The 16,803-nt window shown below is 47.2% G+C and overlaps 1 protein-coding gene across 2 annotated transcripts in view; it reads right to left on the bottom strand.

Moving 5' to 3' along the window:
• Positions 1-16,803, bottom strand: part of LOC129051290 (tensin-3-like) — a 157,757-nt gene that overhangs the window by 37,821 nt on the left and 103,133 nt on the right. Inside the window, exons 5-8 of one of the 2 annotated variants that reach the window (XM_063718488.1) lie at positions 10,314-10,366; positions 7,805-7,976; positions 5,592-5,642; positions 3,612-3,734 (exon numbers count right to left, since the gene is read on the bottom strand). In XM_063718488.1, coding sequence (XP_063574558.1) covers positions 3,612-3,734; positions 5,592-5,642; positions 7,805-7,976; positions 10,314-10,366 — 399 coding nt within the window. The remainder of the gene's footprint in view (positions 1-3,611; positions 3,735-5,591; positions 5,643-7,804; positions 7,977-10,313; positions 10,367-16,803) is intronic. The other variant, XM_063718487.1, reaches the window with a different exon arrangement.

The following is a 16,803-nucleotide window of genomic DNA, read 5'->3' as shown; positions in this document are numbered from 1 at the left end:
ATTAGCAAAGGAAGGAAAAAACAAAGGTTGGAGCAGAAACAAATAAAGGAGAGACTAGAAAAACAATAGAAAAGATCAACAAAACTAAGGGTTGGGTTTCCTGAAGACTAACAAAATTGACAAATCTTTACCTAGACTAACATAAAAAGAGAAAACTCAAAATCAGAAATGAAAGAGCAGTCATCATAACTGATGCCATTTAGACACAAAGAAACACAAAAAACTACAAACAATTACATAGCAATAAATTGGATAACCTGGAACAAACTCATAAATTCCTAGACACATACCACCTACTAAGACTGAATCATGAAGAAACAGAGAATCTGAACAAAACAATAACAAGTAAGGAGATTGAATCAGTAATATAAACTCTCCGACAAAGAAAAGCCCAGGACCTGATCACTTAACTGATGAATTCCATCATCGAAAAAAAGAGAAAACTTTGCTATGGTTTAAATATTAGCCCCTTCCAAAACTCATGTTGAAATTTAATCTCCAATGTGGCAGTATTGAGTGGTGAGGCCTTTAAGAGATGACTGGGTCATGGGGAACCTTGCCTTCATGAATGGGTTAATACATCTGCGGATTAATTAACTAATGGGTTAACGAGTTATCACAGGAGCGGAACTGGTGGCTTTCTAAGAAGAGGAAGAGAGACCTGAGCTAGCACCCTCAGCCCCCTCGCCATGTGATGCCCCGTGCAGCCTCAGGACCTCTGCAGAGTCCCCAAGAGCAAGAAGGCGCTCACCAGACGCAGCCCCTTGAGCTTGGACATCTCAGCTCCTATAAATTTTAATATAAGAAATAAATTCCTTTTCTTTACAAATTACCCAGTTTCACATATTCTGTTATAAGTAACAGAAAACAGACTACTGCAAACTCTGCCAGAAAGCTGAAGAAATGCAAACACTTTCAAACTCATTTTACAAGGCCAGCAGTACCCTGATATGAGGTCTTTCTTAATGCAATAGTAAGTATTTAAGGTTTTGCAGGCTGCAAAGTCTTGTTTCAACCATTCAAACCTACCCCTGCATTGTGGGTGGAAGCAGCCATGGATGTACGTGAACAGATGGAGGTGGCCATGTTCCACTCAAACTACGTATGGAACTGAAGTAGGACATCTTCATGTAATGTTCATGTAAATAAAGCTCTTAGCTCACAGGATGTAGAAAACACAAGAGGGCACGATAGGCTCATGGAATGTTACGTTTTAGTGCAAGCTGCATTCTTTTGGACTTGGAACTGTTCTTAACAAAAATCACAGAATCACTAATTGCACAATTTTCCATGGGTATTCTTCACCATGGACTCAGAAACAAAAGGCATGGTGTGGATGAAATCTCCCAAAAGAACTGCAGGCCATTTCTGGTCAGTCAATAACCAGGATGTGGAGGGGTGAGGAGGAGACTGCACACACCCACACAAACACAAGCCTCTGCATCACACAGCAGAATGGGAAGCATAGCAGGACTGACCCTCACTCTGTTCCCGCCCAGGCTGAGACACGCCCAGCTATGCTAGAAATTCCTGGCATGTGTGGAAGGATACGCGCATTCTGCAAAGCAGGCGGATTTCACCAAATGTCAGCGATTTCACCCCTGCAGTGATGATGATGAACTTCTGTTAACATCGACATCAGCAATTTCAAATTAAAAGAGGGCTTATCTCTCAGGGCACAATTTCTAAGCTTTTCAAAAATGATTTACATGGCACCAGAAGAGGGCAAGCGATTAGCAAATCACTTCTGAGAAGTTTCAACATGTTCCCATGAATTCCACTAACAAGAGCTGTCCAGAAAGCCTAAAGTTGCTTAGCAAAATGATGAATTTTAGAAAGCTCTAGGTGGTCCCCACTAGGACCCATATGTTTTAAATAATCTCATCATTTCTTTCAATTTCATCTAAAAAATTGAAGTGAACAACAACTAAAATGGAATAAATGGCCAAGGATGGCACTTTTCAAGTCCAGCAACTCCAAGAGTCTTCTGACAATGCAGCTGGCAGCAGGTCTGGGTGCGCCCTAGAACCTGCACTTTCCACAGGTGCTGCTGCTGGGCCCAGGCTCACAGCTCAGGAATGCTGCTTAGAACAGCTTGCTACGTGATCCTGGGCAATGATGATCCATCAATATCAGGCTCACTGTGTCAAGATCACCACACCAAGCCTGAAAAGCATAGGTTGTTTTAATTAACAAGAATTACATTGATTTAAAAGTCTGTCTGACTCTCTCTCTCTCTCTCTCTTTTTCTCTCTCTTAGTTTGCACCAAAACACAATTTGGGTGGAGGATCCATAATTTAACATAATACTTGAAAAGATCAGGTCATCATAGACGATTTGGTGGTCCTAATGGGTGTGCCTGTCCATTTGGGGGGAAAATATGATCAAGTTAGATGTGAGGAAAGAGACAATACCAGAGAGAAGCAAATAACATCTGTGTGTCCCTGATGGAAGTTTTCTGCACATCGAATGGTCATCAAATGCCTTACAGCTGTAAACAGCATCCACAGGCCGGCCTACCTAGTGCCTTTGCGGGAAAGATATACTGAGAGTCTAACATAACTCAAATGGAAGCTTCTTTCAAACTAAATTCCATAATACAATGGATTTCTGTGCAGTTTTTTAGTGTGAAAGAGTCCGGAAGAAAAAAAAAACACTTCTATCTTGAACCGTCAACACTTCCTAGATACTTTGATGGTCCTAAGAATGCTTTGTCAAACACACAAAACAGGGAGCTGCCCATTAATGAACAGCGACCCCAGCCCCCTGGCTACATCCTTTCCCAAAGGATTCCTCCCTGACTCAAGGTGTGACTGGGATAAGAGCTTTTCTCTAATAGTAAGTTTCTGGCAGGAGGGTTAAGCTTCACACGCTTACCCCTCAGTGAGTTTGCTTTCAGTCCAACCCCTTTCAACACCAATCACATTTGAGGAGCAGTGCAAAGCAGCTGAGAAAACTGGGAATTAAGAGGAAAGATCCCAGGAGGTAGGAGGAGGAAGCATGGAAGGAACCCGATGCAGCCAGGAGGAGGAGTGCCCACCAGCTATGCACCTGGGCTGCCGGCATCCACCAAGCCTGCTGGGGCTGACACACAGACAGTCCCAGCCACTCTGTGAAGATGCACAGGCCACATCTGCACTGCAATGGCTCCACATGGAAAGGACGACATGTTTACTGCAATGGCATCATGCCATCATCTAGTCTATCAACTGATTACCATAACTCAAGACGGCATGGAAAGTCTGACACAGTCCATCTGAAAAGGGCATAGCTGTTTTGAAAAGGAGGGCTTTCCATGAAAAATAAAATTTAATAAAAACGAAACGATTTGCTCTCATAACTGTGGTCAATTTGGGGTCAATAGTTTCAAATGTCCAGCTACACATTCAGGGACCACAATCCTATAAATTCTAAGGCCAAACTTGGGGAGGTGTGATAACTCTTTGTTTCCTTCTTTAAGAGCAAGTAGGAAAACCTAAAGACAAACCCATAAGGAGCGCATCACACCAGCTCAAAGCGGAAATGTGCTCATATGCAGCAGTTGTCTCCATCTCAACTCCAAAGGCTAAAGCCTAGCCAGACCCCCAAATGTGAGAGGGGGTGCGCTCACCCTGCAGTGAATGACGACCACATGCTGGGGGTTGCTGTTCAGCCAGGACTCCTGTGCCTTGCATATGGTACACATCTTATCCAGGGGCAGTGCGTGGAGCTCCGGCCAGCCCACATCCATGATGTGCAACAAGAGAGGGGAGCTCCCTCAGTTTCCATTTCCTGAAACCTTCTGAGGCCATCTCACAATGACTTCTTTCATCATCGATACATTTCATTTGGGAGTAAAGAACATGCTGGGTGACCCTTTCCTAAAACTCAGTGAGCACGAGGACCAACTTCCTTCACTGGGAAGAAAAAATAAAGCATTATACTGCCCACGTGATGCCTCTTCCTCTAGGGGCTCATCTGCTCTTCTGCAGCTGGGGTGACAATTCTAGAAAGGTCTTTGAGTTGCCGATGGTGCAGGTTGTGTGAAGAGGGCTGCAGTCCAGTGAGATCTCAAACAGCAGTCCTAGGCCCAAGCTGCTGCCAAAATCTCCTGACTCGGGTTAAAATCCCAGTTTGGAGAGTGCAGCCAGCCATCTCCCACACTGTGCAGACAACACCTCAGAGACAATCTGCTGGAAAGGCAGGACTTAAGGAGGAAGCACCTTCAAAACCCTGATTAAGTTTGGTGCTTGGACAAAGAAAATCACCACCATGTGCTAAAGACACAGTGACTCGGTACAGAACTGCAGCTCTGAGCATCCTGAGGCACACAGAAGTCCACAGTGGCCTGTGGCCACATGGGGGTGTTGCTTTTCCTTTGATTTCCTTTTGTCAGTAGGGTGAGGACAAGGGGCTCTATCTTACGATGAAAGTCGTAGAAATAGTGTAAGATTGTTGGAAATTTCAGAAAACTGCCAGGAAGTAGGAAAAGTCACTACCGCTGCCACCACTCAAAGATAACCACTGCAATGTTTTCATGAATCCCTTAGTCTCTTTTCCATATACATTTAGCATAATTGAGATACCATTATACATAAATTCTATACTCTACTATTGATAACTAGTATTAAAATAGGCAACTTATCATGTTTCCGCTCTGTTACTCTAATGGCTGCAAAATATTTCAACATATAGAATATACATACATATATTACCACAACTTATGTTGACTGAGTCTTAAAATTATCCCAAGCTTTGCTATTGAAAATGATCATGAAGGGTGAGGGGCAAGGGGAATGAGAGCATTAGGACAAATACCTAATGCGTGAGGAGCTTAAAACCTAGATGACAGGTTGATAGGTGCAGCAAATCACCATGACACATGTATATCTATATAACAAACCTGCACGTTCTGCACCTGTATCCCAGAACTTAAAGTAAAATTTGAAAAAATTTTAACAATTTTTTAAAAAATGAAAATTATCATGAAAGGAGTGGATTACTATGACCATAAAGAGATACTAGGAGAAGAGAGCCCCATGCTGATGGAAATGTTTTGTCTCTTGTTTGTGGTGGCTTAACAAATCTATACACATGATGCAGTTTAGATTTGTTCTATACATATATTTGTTATAGATTTGTTCCATGCATATATATATGCAGTATATATGAAAGATCCCAGGAGGCGGGAGGAGGAAGCATCACATGTATAGATTTGTTCTATACATATATATGTAGTATTTATCATCTATACACACGATGCCGAGAAACACACATGTACGCAAAACCAGGGAAATGTGAGTGAGGTCCGTGGACTATACCAATGCCAACTTCCTGACCTAGATATTTTACTATTAGTGTTGTAAGAGTCTCCCACTGGAAAGACTGGGTGAGAAGTACAGGAGATCTCTGTACTATTTTCACAACTTCCTATGAATCTCTAACTATTTCAAACTGAAAAAAAAAGTAATTAAAACAATTGATATGAACAATTCCTAATACTCCTTATCAAGTCACATTCCACAAAGACTAGTAGCAAATTATTTTTGCACAAAATAAGCATTGTTTACATTTTTCAAAAATGCAGAATATAAAGGGATGAACTCCATACCTTTGGGTTAAGCTTTGTAAGGTCATATCTCTTTTCTGAAAGATTCAATACCTATAAAAGAGAGAAAAAAATGCCTTGCGTAAAATAGATTTTAATATTTTAAAAAATTAATACTTTAATTTTTATTTAATTTTAATTAATACTAATTTTTTAAAAAAATATCTAAAATCTTCACACTCACAAATTGGGGGATAAAAAGCTTTTAGACAAATCCTTGACATCAGAGATGAAAGGAGAAAACACACTGCATTTTTACATGATGTTTCCCTTCCAGGTACTGAGGATCAGAAAAGATTGAAAAATATAGACGTGTGTGGTCACAGAATACAAAACAAATAAAATAAATAAGATAAGGATGGCATACAGAACCCTTACACATAAAGTCTATATTCTACTTCGTTAACTAGTATTAAACCAGGCAATTTACCGTGTTACTATTTTTTTTTTAATTCTCATGGCTACAAAATATCCCAACATACAGGATATATATATGTACACATATATATACACACACACACACATAAAAAAATATATAATATAAAATATATATACATATATATATAAAATAAATTCCATGGTCTTGCTCCTGACAACACAAACTGACCCAATAGAGAGGTGGCACATGGTGGGGAAGGCAGTCCCTCCTCTATGGCCTGGTGGCCCCAGGCCTGGAAAGGGCTGAGTTCATGCCCAGCCAAGAGCCACGGCCTAAGTTCACTGAAAAAATCACAGCCATTTGTGGAACCTTGCTAAATACTCCAGTAGTTCAAAATGAAAAAAATAATAACAATAATGTTCCAGCAACAAGGAGCCTTAAAAATTAACTAAACGTCCCTCTCACTTCAGAGTCAGAGATGTGAGGAAAGTGAAGGGTGGGGGCTTGTCCTGGTCACCCAGCAAGCCCTGTTTATGACAAGGGGGGGCGCTGCTTTGAGACCCACAGTTCATTTCTTAACCCTGCACAAGAAAAAGATCCCTGCCATAGCCATTTTTCAGGGAGAGCTCTGGCCCTGACAAGGCCCCACAGACAGGTGCTGGCCAGGGCTCCAGGCCCTCTGCATGGTCTCTTTGGGGAAGGTGGACTGGGGAAGAGGGGAAGGATGGCCAGAGAGGAGACTCGGGATGTGCTGACCAGCCTGGGAGTGGCTTCCAAAGGAAGGAGCCATGGTCCTGCAGAGCACACTGCCTCAGTGATGAAGGAGGAAGCCCTGGGGAGAAGAGGGCCCCTGGTGAGAGGCACCACCATCAGATGGGGCTTGGCCACCACTTCCTGTCCACTGCCAGGTCACAGACAAGATGGGCTTCAAGACGAGAAAGAGGCAGGAGCTTGAGTGAATCAAGGATTGGGGAGGGGTCAGGACACAGGAAGCACCCGGGCCAGGGCTGCTCTGGCATCAGACGGAGGCCACATCCTACTCTGCCACTTGGGTCCACCTCTCCCAGCCACTGGTGCCCCAGTCATTGGAGCAGACCAACAAGGAAGACAATGACCACCTTGTAGGCTTGCGGGGCAGATTAGCTTTACCACAGATAAGGAGGCCTCCTTACTAGAGATAAGAAGGCAGGTAGAGAGAGGGTGCCAGGGAGCTGTCATTCAATCCCATTAGTGACTGTTGACAGCAGAAGGAAGTCAGCCTCCACCTGGGCTACCAACCGTGGGAACAGAAAACAAGGGGCCAGTCAGAGGGTGAGAGATGGTGAGAAGCTGTTCTGTATTATTTATTCCTCAGATGTGGCTCCACCATCAACTCGACACGTGTGTTTTGAAAATCAAGCTGTCTCCTTGTCTCCAGGGCAGCCCCTGGTTTCTTGGGTGCCCACCTAATTTGTCTTCCTAATTTCTGGCTCAGGAGGAGAGTCACAAGTTTGTCTTTTGATACCAGGGATGCAGCATGGGAGTGCAGGGGTGGCTGGCCGGGGACATGTCCCAAGGCACTGGGGAGCCAGCCTCACTGATGAGTGCAGGACGAAGCAACAGCCATCCCTGTGGTCAGCAGTCGTGTGTCCCTGAAAGCTACCTACAGAGACACATAAGGCTCCTCCCCAGGCGTGGCAGCAGAGAGACACAGGACGAGGGCGACATGGACAGCTGTGTGAGCCCAGGCCCTTGAGCTTCTCCCTCATGTGTAAACCAGTGTTCTGTGAGTGCCCATCCCTACACAGTGCCTGTTGCAGAGCCTGCCCAAAGGCTCCCGGAGCTGCCCACCTCTCACCAGGTAGTTGTCCCCATGCTTGGACTTGAGCATGCGCGTGACCTCCTGCAGGTTGTGCAGGTAGGATTCCTCGGAGCAGCCGGCGGGGAAGGACACGGCGATGATGCGCTCCGTGATGTAAGTGAGGTCCAGCCCATGGCCCTCCTCCATGGTGGGACTCAGGATGACGAGCCTGCGAGAGAGCAGTGGGCAGATCAGAAGCAGGGTAAGGAGACAACAGACATCCCCTAGGAAAAAGGTGAAGACGACGGACACTCATCCCCTGGGTGTTCACACCAGCACCTGGGCGGCCAGCTACGGGAATTTACAGTGTGCACAGCCTCTGCGCTGTGTTCCCATAACGGTGGGCAGTGTGGGGAGGGGCACAAGATTGAATTTTCCTAGCAGGGCATGACAGGGTACCGCAAGCTGCAGCCAGGGAACGCACAAAGAGAAAGCAACCCAGAGCAGTGACACATGGGCTCAGATGCAAAAGCACGAAGGCGGGAAGGACTTTTTGTGGTTTCACTGGGAGCAGGAACAGGGTTCCAGGTGGGACTCCTGGAGAGGGAGCCTCAACCCTGCTCCGAGGTATCAAGGTCGGCACGAGGGGACACCGGGAGGGGGCCGGGAGGAAGAGGAGATGGTGTGAGCAGAAGCCAAACATCAGCAAGCAGCTCCTCGTGTCCGTATGTGGCATCCTGGGGCAGGTGCGGCCAAGGATGAGGCTGGTGAGGTGGCCAGCTATGGTCGTGGAGGACCCTGCAGGCCCAAGAAGGAGGCAGGACCTCACGTGGAGAGGGGACCAGCTGGGGCATAATCAAAGCGGCCTTTCATCTACTGAGCAGCAACTCAGCAGACTCCTATCAGAAGGCTAAGAGCTCCATGGGGCCCCGCTGGGACGCCACCCAGCTAACCACAGGCCAGGTGGATGCAGAGTAGAATGTGGGGCTGGCCACCCAGCCAGGGGCCCAGGTGGCCAGGGCAGGTCCCCAAGTGTGAGATGAAGACTGTGGAGGAGGGAAGAGGGAAGAGGGTAGAAATGGTCATGTCATGGCCAGCAGCCTGAGGACGTGGGCAGGACTGGCAGTGTGGGAGCCAGGCACCCAATGTGACTGGAGACAAGGGCCTCCCACAGACCACAGATTCTCCACCAGCCCTGTGGTTCCCAGGGAGGCCTGAGCCCCTCCCAGGAGGGCTCCTAACATTAGGGCTGAGGGTGGTATCCAGGAGGAGGTGGAAAAGGTTCCAGGGAGAGGGGATGAGGTCAAACCCAATCGGTGCCCCCATGAGGTAAAGCCAGAGGCATGGGTCCACAGGACGTGTCCTTAAGTCCCTCCAAAGTGCTGCCACCAGCTTTGGAGTTTTCATTTTTACTACTCCTATGTGTTCCTCTCTTTCTTTTAATTTTAGAAAAATTCAAAACCATATAAAATGGTTTTACAAACCTCCATGTACCCACATCACCTAACTTCAAAATTACCGACACACAGCTAACCTTTGTCCATCAATACCCCCAGCAATCTCCTCCACCACTTTGATTGCTTTAAAGCAATCCCAGATACTATGTAATTTCATTTATAAATCTTGCAGTATTGATTTCTAAAAGATAAGGGCACTTTTTGATTAAAATGTCTACAATGCCATTATCACACCTTGAAAAGAAATAATAACATCAAACATCCAATACCATACATTTATTTTTATTTTTATTTATTTTTATTTTTTCGAGACAGAGTCTCACTCTGTCGCCAGGCTGGAATGCAGTGGCACAATCTCGACTTGCTGCAATCTCTGCCTCCCGGGTTAAAGGGATTCTCCTGCCTCAGCCTCCCGAATAGCTGGGATTACAGGCATGCACTACCACACCCGGCTAATTTTGTATTTTTAGTAGAGATGGGTTTTCACTATGTTGGCCAGGATGGTCTCGATCTCTTGACCTTATGGTCTCCTCACCTCAGCCTCCCAAAGTGCTGGGATTACAAGCGTGAGCTACTGCGCCCGGCCCATACATTTATTTTTTAAGGTTGATTTGTTCAAATCAGCATCCAAACAATTCCCAAGGATTTTGTTTTCTCTACCTTATTTATCAGACATGGATTTAATTCCAAGTCAAATTGAACACTGTTAGAACAGAAATGAAGCGCTTCCTACGGTCATGAGGATCCACAGTGAGTGCCTCTCCAGAAAATGCTGGCTCAGGGCCCCCATCATCTGCTCTAAAGGGGCTCTTGCCAGCACACCCTGGAGTCTCCCCCAAAAGTGACACTTGCACAATCAGGCCTCAGCAGCGCAATTATTTATTCAAAGACAATCACAGGTGTTTCTACCAGCTGGGCTTCTGACCCTGACACAGCATTTAGAAACGGATAGAAAACGTGGCCTGTATCACCTTTGATTGGCAATGTTTACAACCAAAACAGAAATTATGATTTCTACAGAATAAAATGATGCCATGCCCAAGTTTCCTCTGTGGAGAGCTGACCTACAGCCAGAGACACAGGAATGCATGACCCACACAGACACTCACCACAGAGGTTTATCATGGCAGAGAGAACTGGACAGTGTGGAACTCCCTGGAGCCTGCAAATAACAAAACAAGGGTCATTTTGAAGTTTCCTTTCCTGCCAGTCTACATGACACAGACACCACTGAGAGGGAACAATGACAGCTGTCCCATAGTTTAATTATAAACTGCAAGTCAATCATAACTGCTAGCTCACCTTATCACCTCAGAAGGGTCTACACCATGTTGTGTGCTTCAGCTCACCAGAGGACGCAATGCCACTAACCAGCATCAGGACGGGCTTCCACAGGAGCCAGTGAGGGCACCCTCCAGTCAGGGCAAGGTAGGCATCACTTGGCGTGCAAACAGTGCCCTGCCATCCAACACGGGAGGTGCCAGATGACACCAGCACTATGACTATCATGGCTGCTATTATTTACTTGAAAGAACCAATTAATGAGTGACTTTCAGGAATTGTCAGTCATACCTACTCTTTTTTAAAGAGCCTATTCAACAGAGAGAAAAGACTCGGGTTATAATTACTTTACAGTTATATAACCCTTCCTTGTGCATAAGGGTTGTTATATACTATGGTGACAGAGATCTACTATTTCAGGAAAAATGCCCAGCAACTGTATGAGTAAGAAGGCTCTCCAATATTTCAGAAGTGAGGAAATTGGGGCTCAAAGAGGGAAGCGATCTTGTCAGATGGCAGAGGTGAATGGGGAAACCCAGACACCCCCTACAGGGCTCCCTCGAAGTCTCTTTCTGGCCCAAGCCAGGTAATGCTGCACACATGAGCCCAGAGACCCCCGAGCTGGGGGGACACAGAGCCTCCAGCACTCCTCCTGCTCCCCGATCAAAGCAGGCCCACAGACACCACCATCAGAGGTATCAACACCCCCGATCACACCTGGGATCCCACTCAGGCAGGTGCAGCTCACCTGGACTCCTTTGGCAAGAAATGAACAGAAAACAAATTCTATGTATATTTCGGAGACCAACAATACAGATGTTTTCCTGAAATCATAGCAATGCAAAGCCTAGTACCAATTCCAAAACAGCAGAGATCATCGTCTCAGCCTCCCAAGACAGGGGCAGGATCTAGGGGTGTGCTCTTGAGTTCTACACCAAGGTGCTGGTGAGCTCAGCCCTGGGTCCACCTCCTCATTGCTTTCCCTGGGCAAGCCCCTTGGTCACTCCACTTCTTTGTCTCCTGCCTTTTGAAGTGAGAATAGTAACAGACAGGGCCAGTCTCATGGAGCTGTCCAGGGATTCACTGAGGTAATTCTGTCAATGGCTTGGAACCCAGCCTGGCACCGCATGGCCACTGCCCGTGCTGGGCAGACCTGGTCAAGTGAAGTCCCGTGGTCTCCAGACCCCGCCCACCCTGACTTCTGAGGTGCACCCCCTGCTCATCCCCTGTGCCCACAAAGCTGCAGGAGGCTCTAAACATGTTCCTCTGATCTTCTCAAAGCCCTAACCCAAAGCCTTTCACAGCTCAGACTAGACAGCTACAAAACAGGAGACTACTCTTTTGCCTAGTAGAGCAGCAAAAATAAAAATCTTGAAAACATTTTTTAAAGTTTTGGTGAAATATAAACAGATGCAAGATTTCAGAGGACAACTTGTCAGTGTGTATAAAAAGTATTTAGAATACGGCCGGGCACAGTGGCTCACACCTGTAATCCCAGCACTTTGAGAGGCCGAGGTGGGCAGATCACTTGAAGCCAGGAGTTCAAGACCACCCTGGCCAACATGGTGAAACGACGTCTCTACTAAAAATACAAAAATTAGCCTGTGTGGTGGCGCACACCTGTAATCCCAGCTACTCAGGAGGCTGAGGCACAAGAATCACTTGAACCTGGGAGGAGGAGGTTGCAGTGAGCCGAGATCGTGCCACCGCACTCTAGCCTGGGCAACAGAGCAAGACTCTGTCCCAAACAAATAAACAAAAAAAAAAAGTATTTAGAATGCAATCCCAGAAGCAAACTGAATGCACTAAAATGAAGTCTCCGAAAAGTAAGGAAATGATACATCAAAAACCCGTTTAGGTTAATTCATACAACCTGTACATGTAAGACTCAAATTCAAGCAGCTCAGATGCAATCCTAATAGAACCAATCCCATCAAAGGGAAATTCAGCTTAACCAGGGTCCCATTTACTTCAAAAAAGTGTTCAATAAGCCAACATCTCAGGGGAGAACAGCAAGGAGTTTGACCGACCATGGTCCTGGGTCTTATATGAACCCACCAGGATCTGACTATATGTGTCCCACATCTTGACCAGACCACACATCCAAAATACAGTGACTCCCATTGCAATGCCATGCTGGAGTACACTGGCCCAGTTCCTACAAGTGGGCTGTCGCTTCAGACCCTATGTCACGCTTATCATTTGACCGTGAAAGCCTGGCATGCAACTTAACATACAAACAGCATTATATAACTCATTGGGCAAAGCTATTTAACTTTCACATGGCACATCATTCCAAGATGACAACCACACAAATACGTGACTGCTCACTGCCGGCACCAATGTGATGGGGTAGGAGTGTCACTGTCCCTCAGGCAGGGCCCTGACGGCAGGAGGGAAGGAGGGAAGGGTCCCAGAAGGCATGAGGACTCTGCTGTCCCTGACGGGACCCAGGGCCCATTTCCTCAGCTGCAGAGTGAGAAGGGCAGGTCAGACAGACCCACGGGATCTTCTCAATCCAATAATCTCTGAATCCAATTCAGCATTATACGCCTTGATACAGTAACTCCAATGTTCAAACCCGGAAACCATACAAATTGCAACCACTGCCAAAAAAAGAAACAAAAAAAACCTTTTAAATCAATAGTTACATAATTTCTAAGGTCAAGGCCAATGGAGGAAACTGTAATCTGTGCTATCACCACAGGGAGGCCCCAGCACCTGAGCTGGTGAAAAGTCAGAAAAAGTGTTGAATTGCACAAAGTTGCTTCCATGAAGTGTTCAGAAATGCAGGGTTCCTGTGAAGTGTCCCAGCATTGCCCAGAGACACTCCTTCCTTAACCTCTGTATTGGGAAGAGGGGTAGGAAGGAGGAACTCAGCCCGTCCCCCAACATGCCCAATTTCCTATGTAAGTCTACATCCACTTAAAATCGAGGCGAGACCCAGCACATCTCAGGGCCACCCTCCAAGAACACAGAGAGTTCAACACCCACTCGAATCCCCAGCCCCAGACCCGCATCTGTCCACCTCATGCCTCCAGATGTGCAAACCCAGGCCTGGCCACCTCCAAGGCATGTGGTGCTCAGCAGCTTCCATAGCACAACCCTGAAGAGCATTGCACGGAGCCCAGCAGAAACCCCAGTAAGCAGACATCACCATCCCTATGTTACATGTTACAGGATGGTAACATACGGATGGTGATGAGGAAACGAGGATTTGGTGGGCGGGCGTGTTGGAATCCCACAGTTAAGCTGCAGTAGCACCTTCTGATGCCGAAACTCTGTTCTTCCATCTCCTGGCTTTTGGGTGGTCCACACCCTCTCCTGCACAGGCTGCCCCTGAATCACATGAACATCAGTGAGGATAAAAGACTCTTGCTTGGGGGAGCTGTTCTAGCCCTGTGCCAAAAAGGGGAGAGAAACTATGGCCCTTCCGTCACTTCCAAGTCAGCATCTGAGATCTGATGTGCACTAAAATCCCCCTGAATCATTCAGGGGTTAAATCTGGAATCAAGTAGAGGACATGCCTATGACAGGTCCCCCTGACACACTGGGGTAGAACCCCCTCAGCTGCTTTGACTTGGACTAAAATGAGAACCAAGCCCCATACTGAACTGGAACTACTGCCAAGAGTTTCCAAAATACTGTGCTTGTCAAGAGGAGACTCAGGGATATGATGTCCCTTTGAGTCTTTATTTGAAAGTAAACAATATACCTACACTTGGGTTGCACAAATCTAAACCCTGTGTGTGCACAATAATGCATTTCATGACTGTAGGATGACTGAGAAACTAACTTGCTATAGGTTTATTAAACCTGGCTCCTGAGAAACCCGAAATCCTAACCTCATACAAGGTTTAAAAATCTCTCTCTACTTGTAGGCACCAGTCCTGCAAATCTGTGTTGCAAACTCACTATCTCTAGGTGTTTTTTGTTTGTTTGTTTGTTTGTTTGTTTGTTTGTTTTGAGACAGAGTCTTACTGTCACCCAGGCTGGAGTGCAGCGGCATGATCTCAGCTCACTGCAAGCTCCACCTCCCAGGTTCCTGCCATTCTCCTGCCTCAGCCTCCCAAGTAGCTGGGACTACAGGTGCCTGCTACCACACCCAGCTAATTTTTTTGTATTTTTAGTAGAGACGGGGTTCCACTCTCTAGGTGTTTTGAAAAGAGAGCTGCCCGCTCACGTCCTCAGAAGCCTTCCCAAGCTGTGGTTTCCTTCTGGACCCTAGCACCGATGGCGATCAAATCCAAGCCCTTCGTGATTAGAGTTCCCATGAGATAGAAACACAAGTTGCTTCTTTTTTTCTCTTGTTTTCCAGGGTGAAAAAACCCAGACAGCAAAGCCTCCCACCCAGCCTCTGCCCAGCCCATGCCTCCCTCACCTGTGTCCCTGTTGGCATGCTCTTACCACAGCCTTCAACACCCAAATAAGAGAAAGGGAAAAGGGGGGCCCAGGTAGAATCTGTGGTTAAGGTTAAACCTGCAGAAGGTAAGCCTGCAAAGACCGCCCTGTTCCAGGCTGCTTTTTTTTTTTTTCTTTTTTTTTTGAGTCAAGCTCTCACTGTCGCCCAGGCTGGAGTGCAGTGGCGTGATCACGGCTGACTGCAGCCTCTCAGTGACTTCTTGGGCTCAAGTGATCATCCCACCTCATCCTCCCAAGAAGCTGGAACTACATGCATGTATCACCAAATACGGCTAATTTTTGTATTTTTTTTGTAGAGATGGGGGTCTCGCCATGTTGTCCAGGTTGCTCTGACGCTCAAGCAATCCACTGGCCTCAGTCTCCCAGAGTGCTGGGATCACAGGCGTGAGCTTCCGTGCCCGGCCAGACTGCTCTTTAGAAGCATTTTCCTTCTACAGGTCCTGGAGCTCATCCTGGCCATGTGACAAACTGGCCCCATGGACTCAATGAGGTCACTAAACTCCCTTTCTCTTCTGGTAAAATGACAGCTGTGGATCAAACACTTGGAGGTCATCCCAGCCCTGGACTCCCTGAGTCAGTGAGTGAAAAGGGAGGAGAGGCATTCCTCAGATAAAGAATTAGATGCACTGCCTGGAGGGTCATTCTGGTTCCACATATGTTTGTTTGTTTGTTTTGAGATGGAGTCTCGCTCTGTTGCCCAGGACAGAGCACTTCCTAGTGTGTCACACGCAGTGGGTGAGAGCAGACTAAGCGGCAGGAAGGCAAAAACACCTCTTTTGGGAGAAAGCAGCCTAGCCTCATGGCAAAGCACACAGGCTCCACATCAGGCAGTCTGGGTCCAAGTTAAGGTTCCACCGCTTGGCACCTGCAGCCTTAGGAAAGGTCCTCCACTCGCCTCAGCCTCATCTCCCTCCTCTTGCCAGGACTGTGTGCTCATGTCCCGATCTCACCTTGGAGTTAGCAATCCCCGCATGGCACACTAGGGCAAACCTGCTTTTCACAGTGGCCCTATGGCACATGGTCCTGCAGTGACCCTACAGTTCTCGGTCCCAATGTGCCCTCCTGCAGGGCGCCATCCTGCAGTACGCTATCCTAGCACACCCTAGGCTTCACCCTAAAGACCCTACCCTAAAGCCTCATCTCATCCCACAGCGCCCCACCCCACCATGTGCCATTTGCCAAGACCAGCGGACAACTCTAGAACATGTGGTGATGCTCGCTCTAGTATCTCTATGAGAACCATGCTTTCCACTGTGAACTGTGGCTTCTTGCTCAGGAGGACAGGCCTGATCAGAAGGAAGACCTGAGCTTCAAAGAGTCTTTCTGCACATCTGGGAGCAGACCGAGGGAAGAGCCAAGCAAATCCACCTAATGAAGGCAGAGAAGACAGCAGGAGGCCGGGGGCCCTGGCGGAAGGAGGCGAGGCCGTGGACTGCTGGGACTGAAAAGGCCACTGGAGATTCCCCAAGGCCACTGCCAAAGCACATTTCCAGAGCAGCCAACCCTGGAGCTGCTCCCTTGGCTGTCACATCAACACCATGGCCACCACCCGGGCAGGAGTAAGCACACTCACCAGAAAGCCAGCAGCCTCCTCTGCACTCACCCATGTGGGGCATGCAGAGGGGGAGCACAGGGAGGAGGGAAGAGTGAAAGACACAGGCCCCATTCCCTCTACAACAAAGCTTCCTTGAAGTCCACGACGTCCCAGGGAGACATGGGATCCTCCCCAGGCAGGATGGGATTCCAGTTGGTTTGATGTTTGTCTCCACAGGTGAGGATCTGGGAGCCCCCACCTGACAGGAAGGTTAATTTCGAGACAAGCTTGTAATCAATGAGAGCCCAACTCTGGTGGGGATTTGATTTTCTTTTTTTTTTTTTTTTGAGACAGAGTCTCAC

The sequence above is a fragment of the Pongo abelii genome, chromosome 19, assembly GCF_028885655.2.
Source record: "Pongo abelii isolate AG06213 chromosome 19, NHGRI_mPonAbe1-v2.0_pri, whole genome shotgun sequence".
Lineage (NCBI taxonomy): Eukaryota > Metazoa > Chordata > Mammalia > Primates > Hominidae > Pongo > Pongo abelii.
The sequence above is the reverse complement of the archived record's forward strand: the minus strand, read 5'-3'. Positions and strand labels throughout refer to the sequence as shown.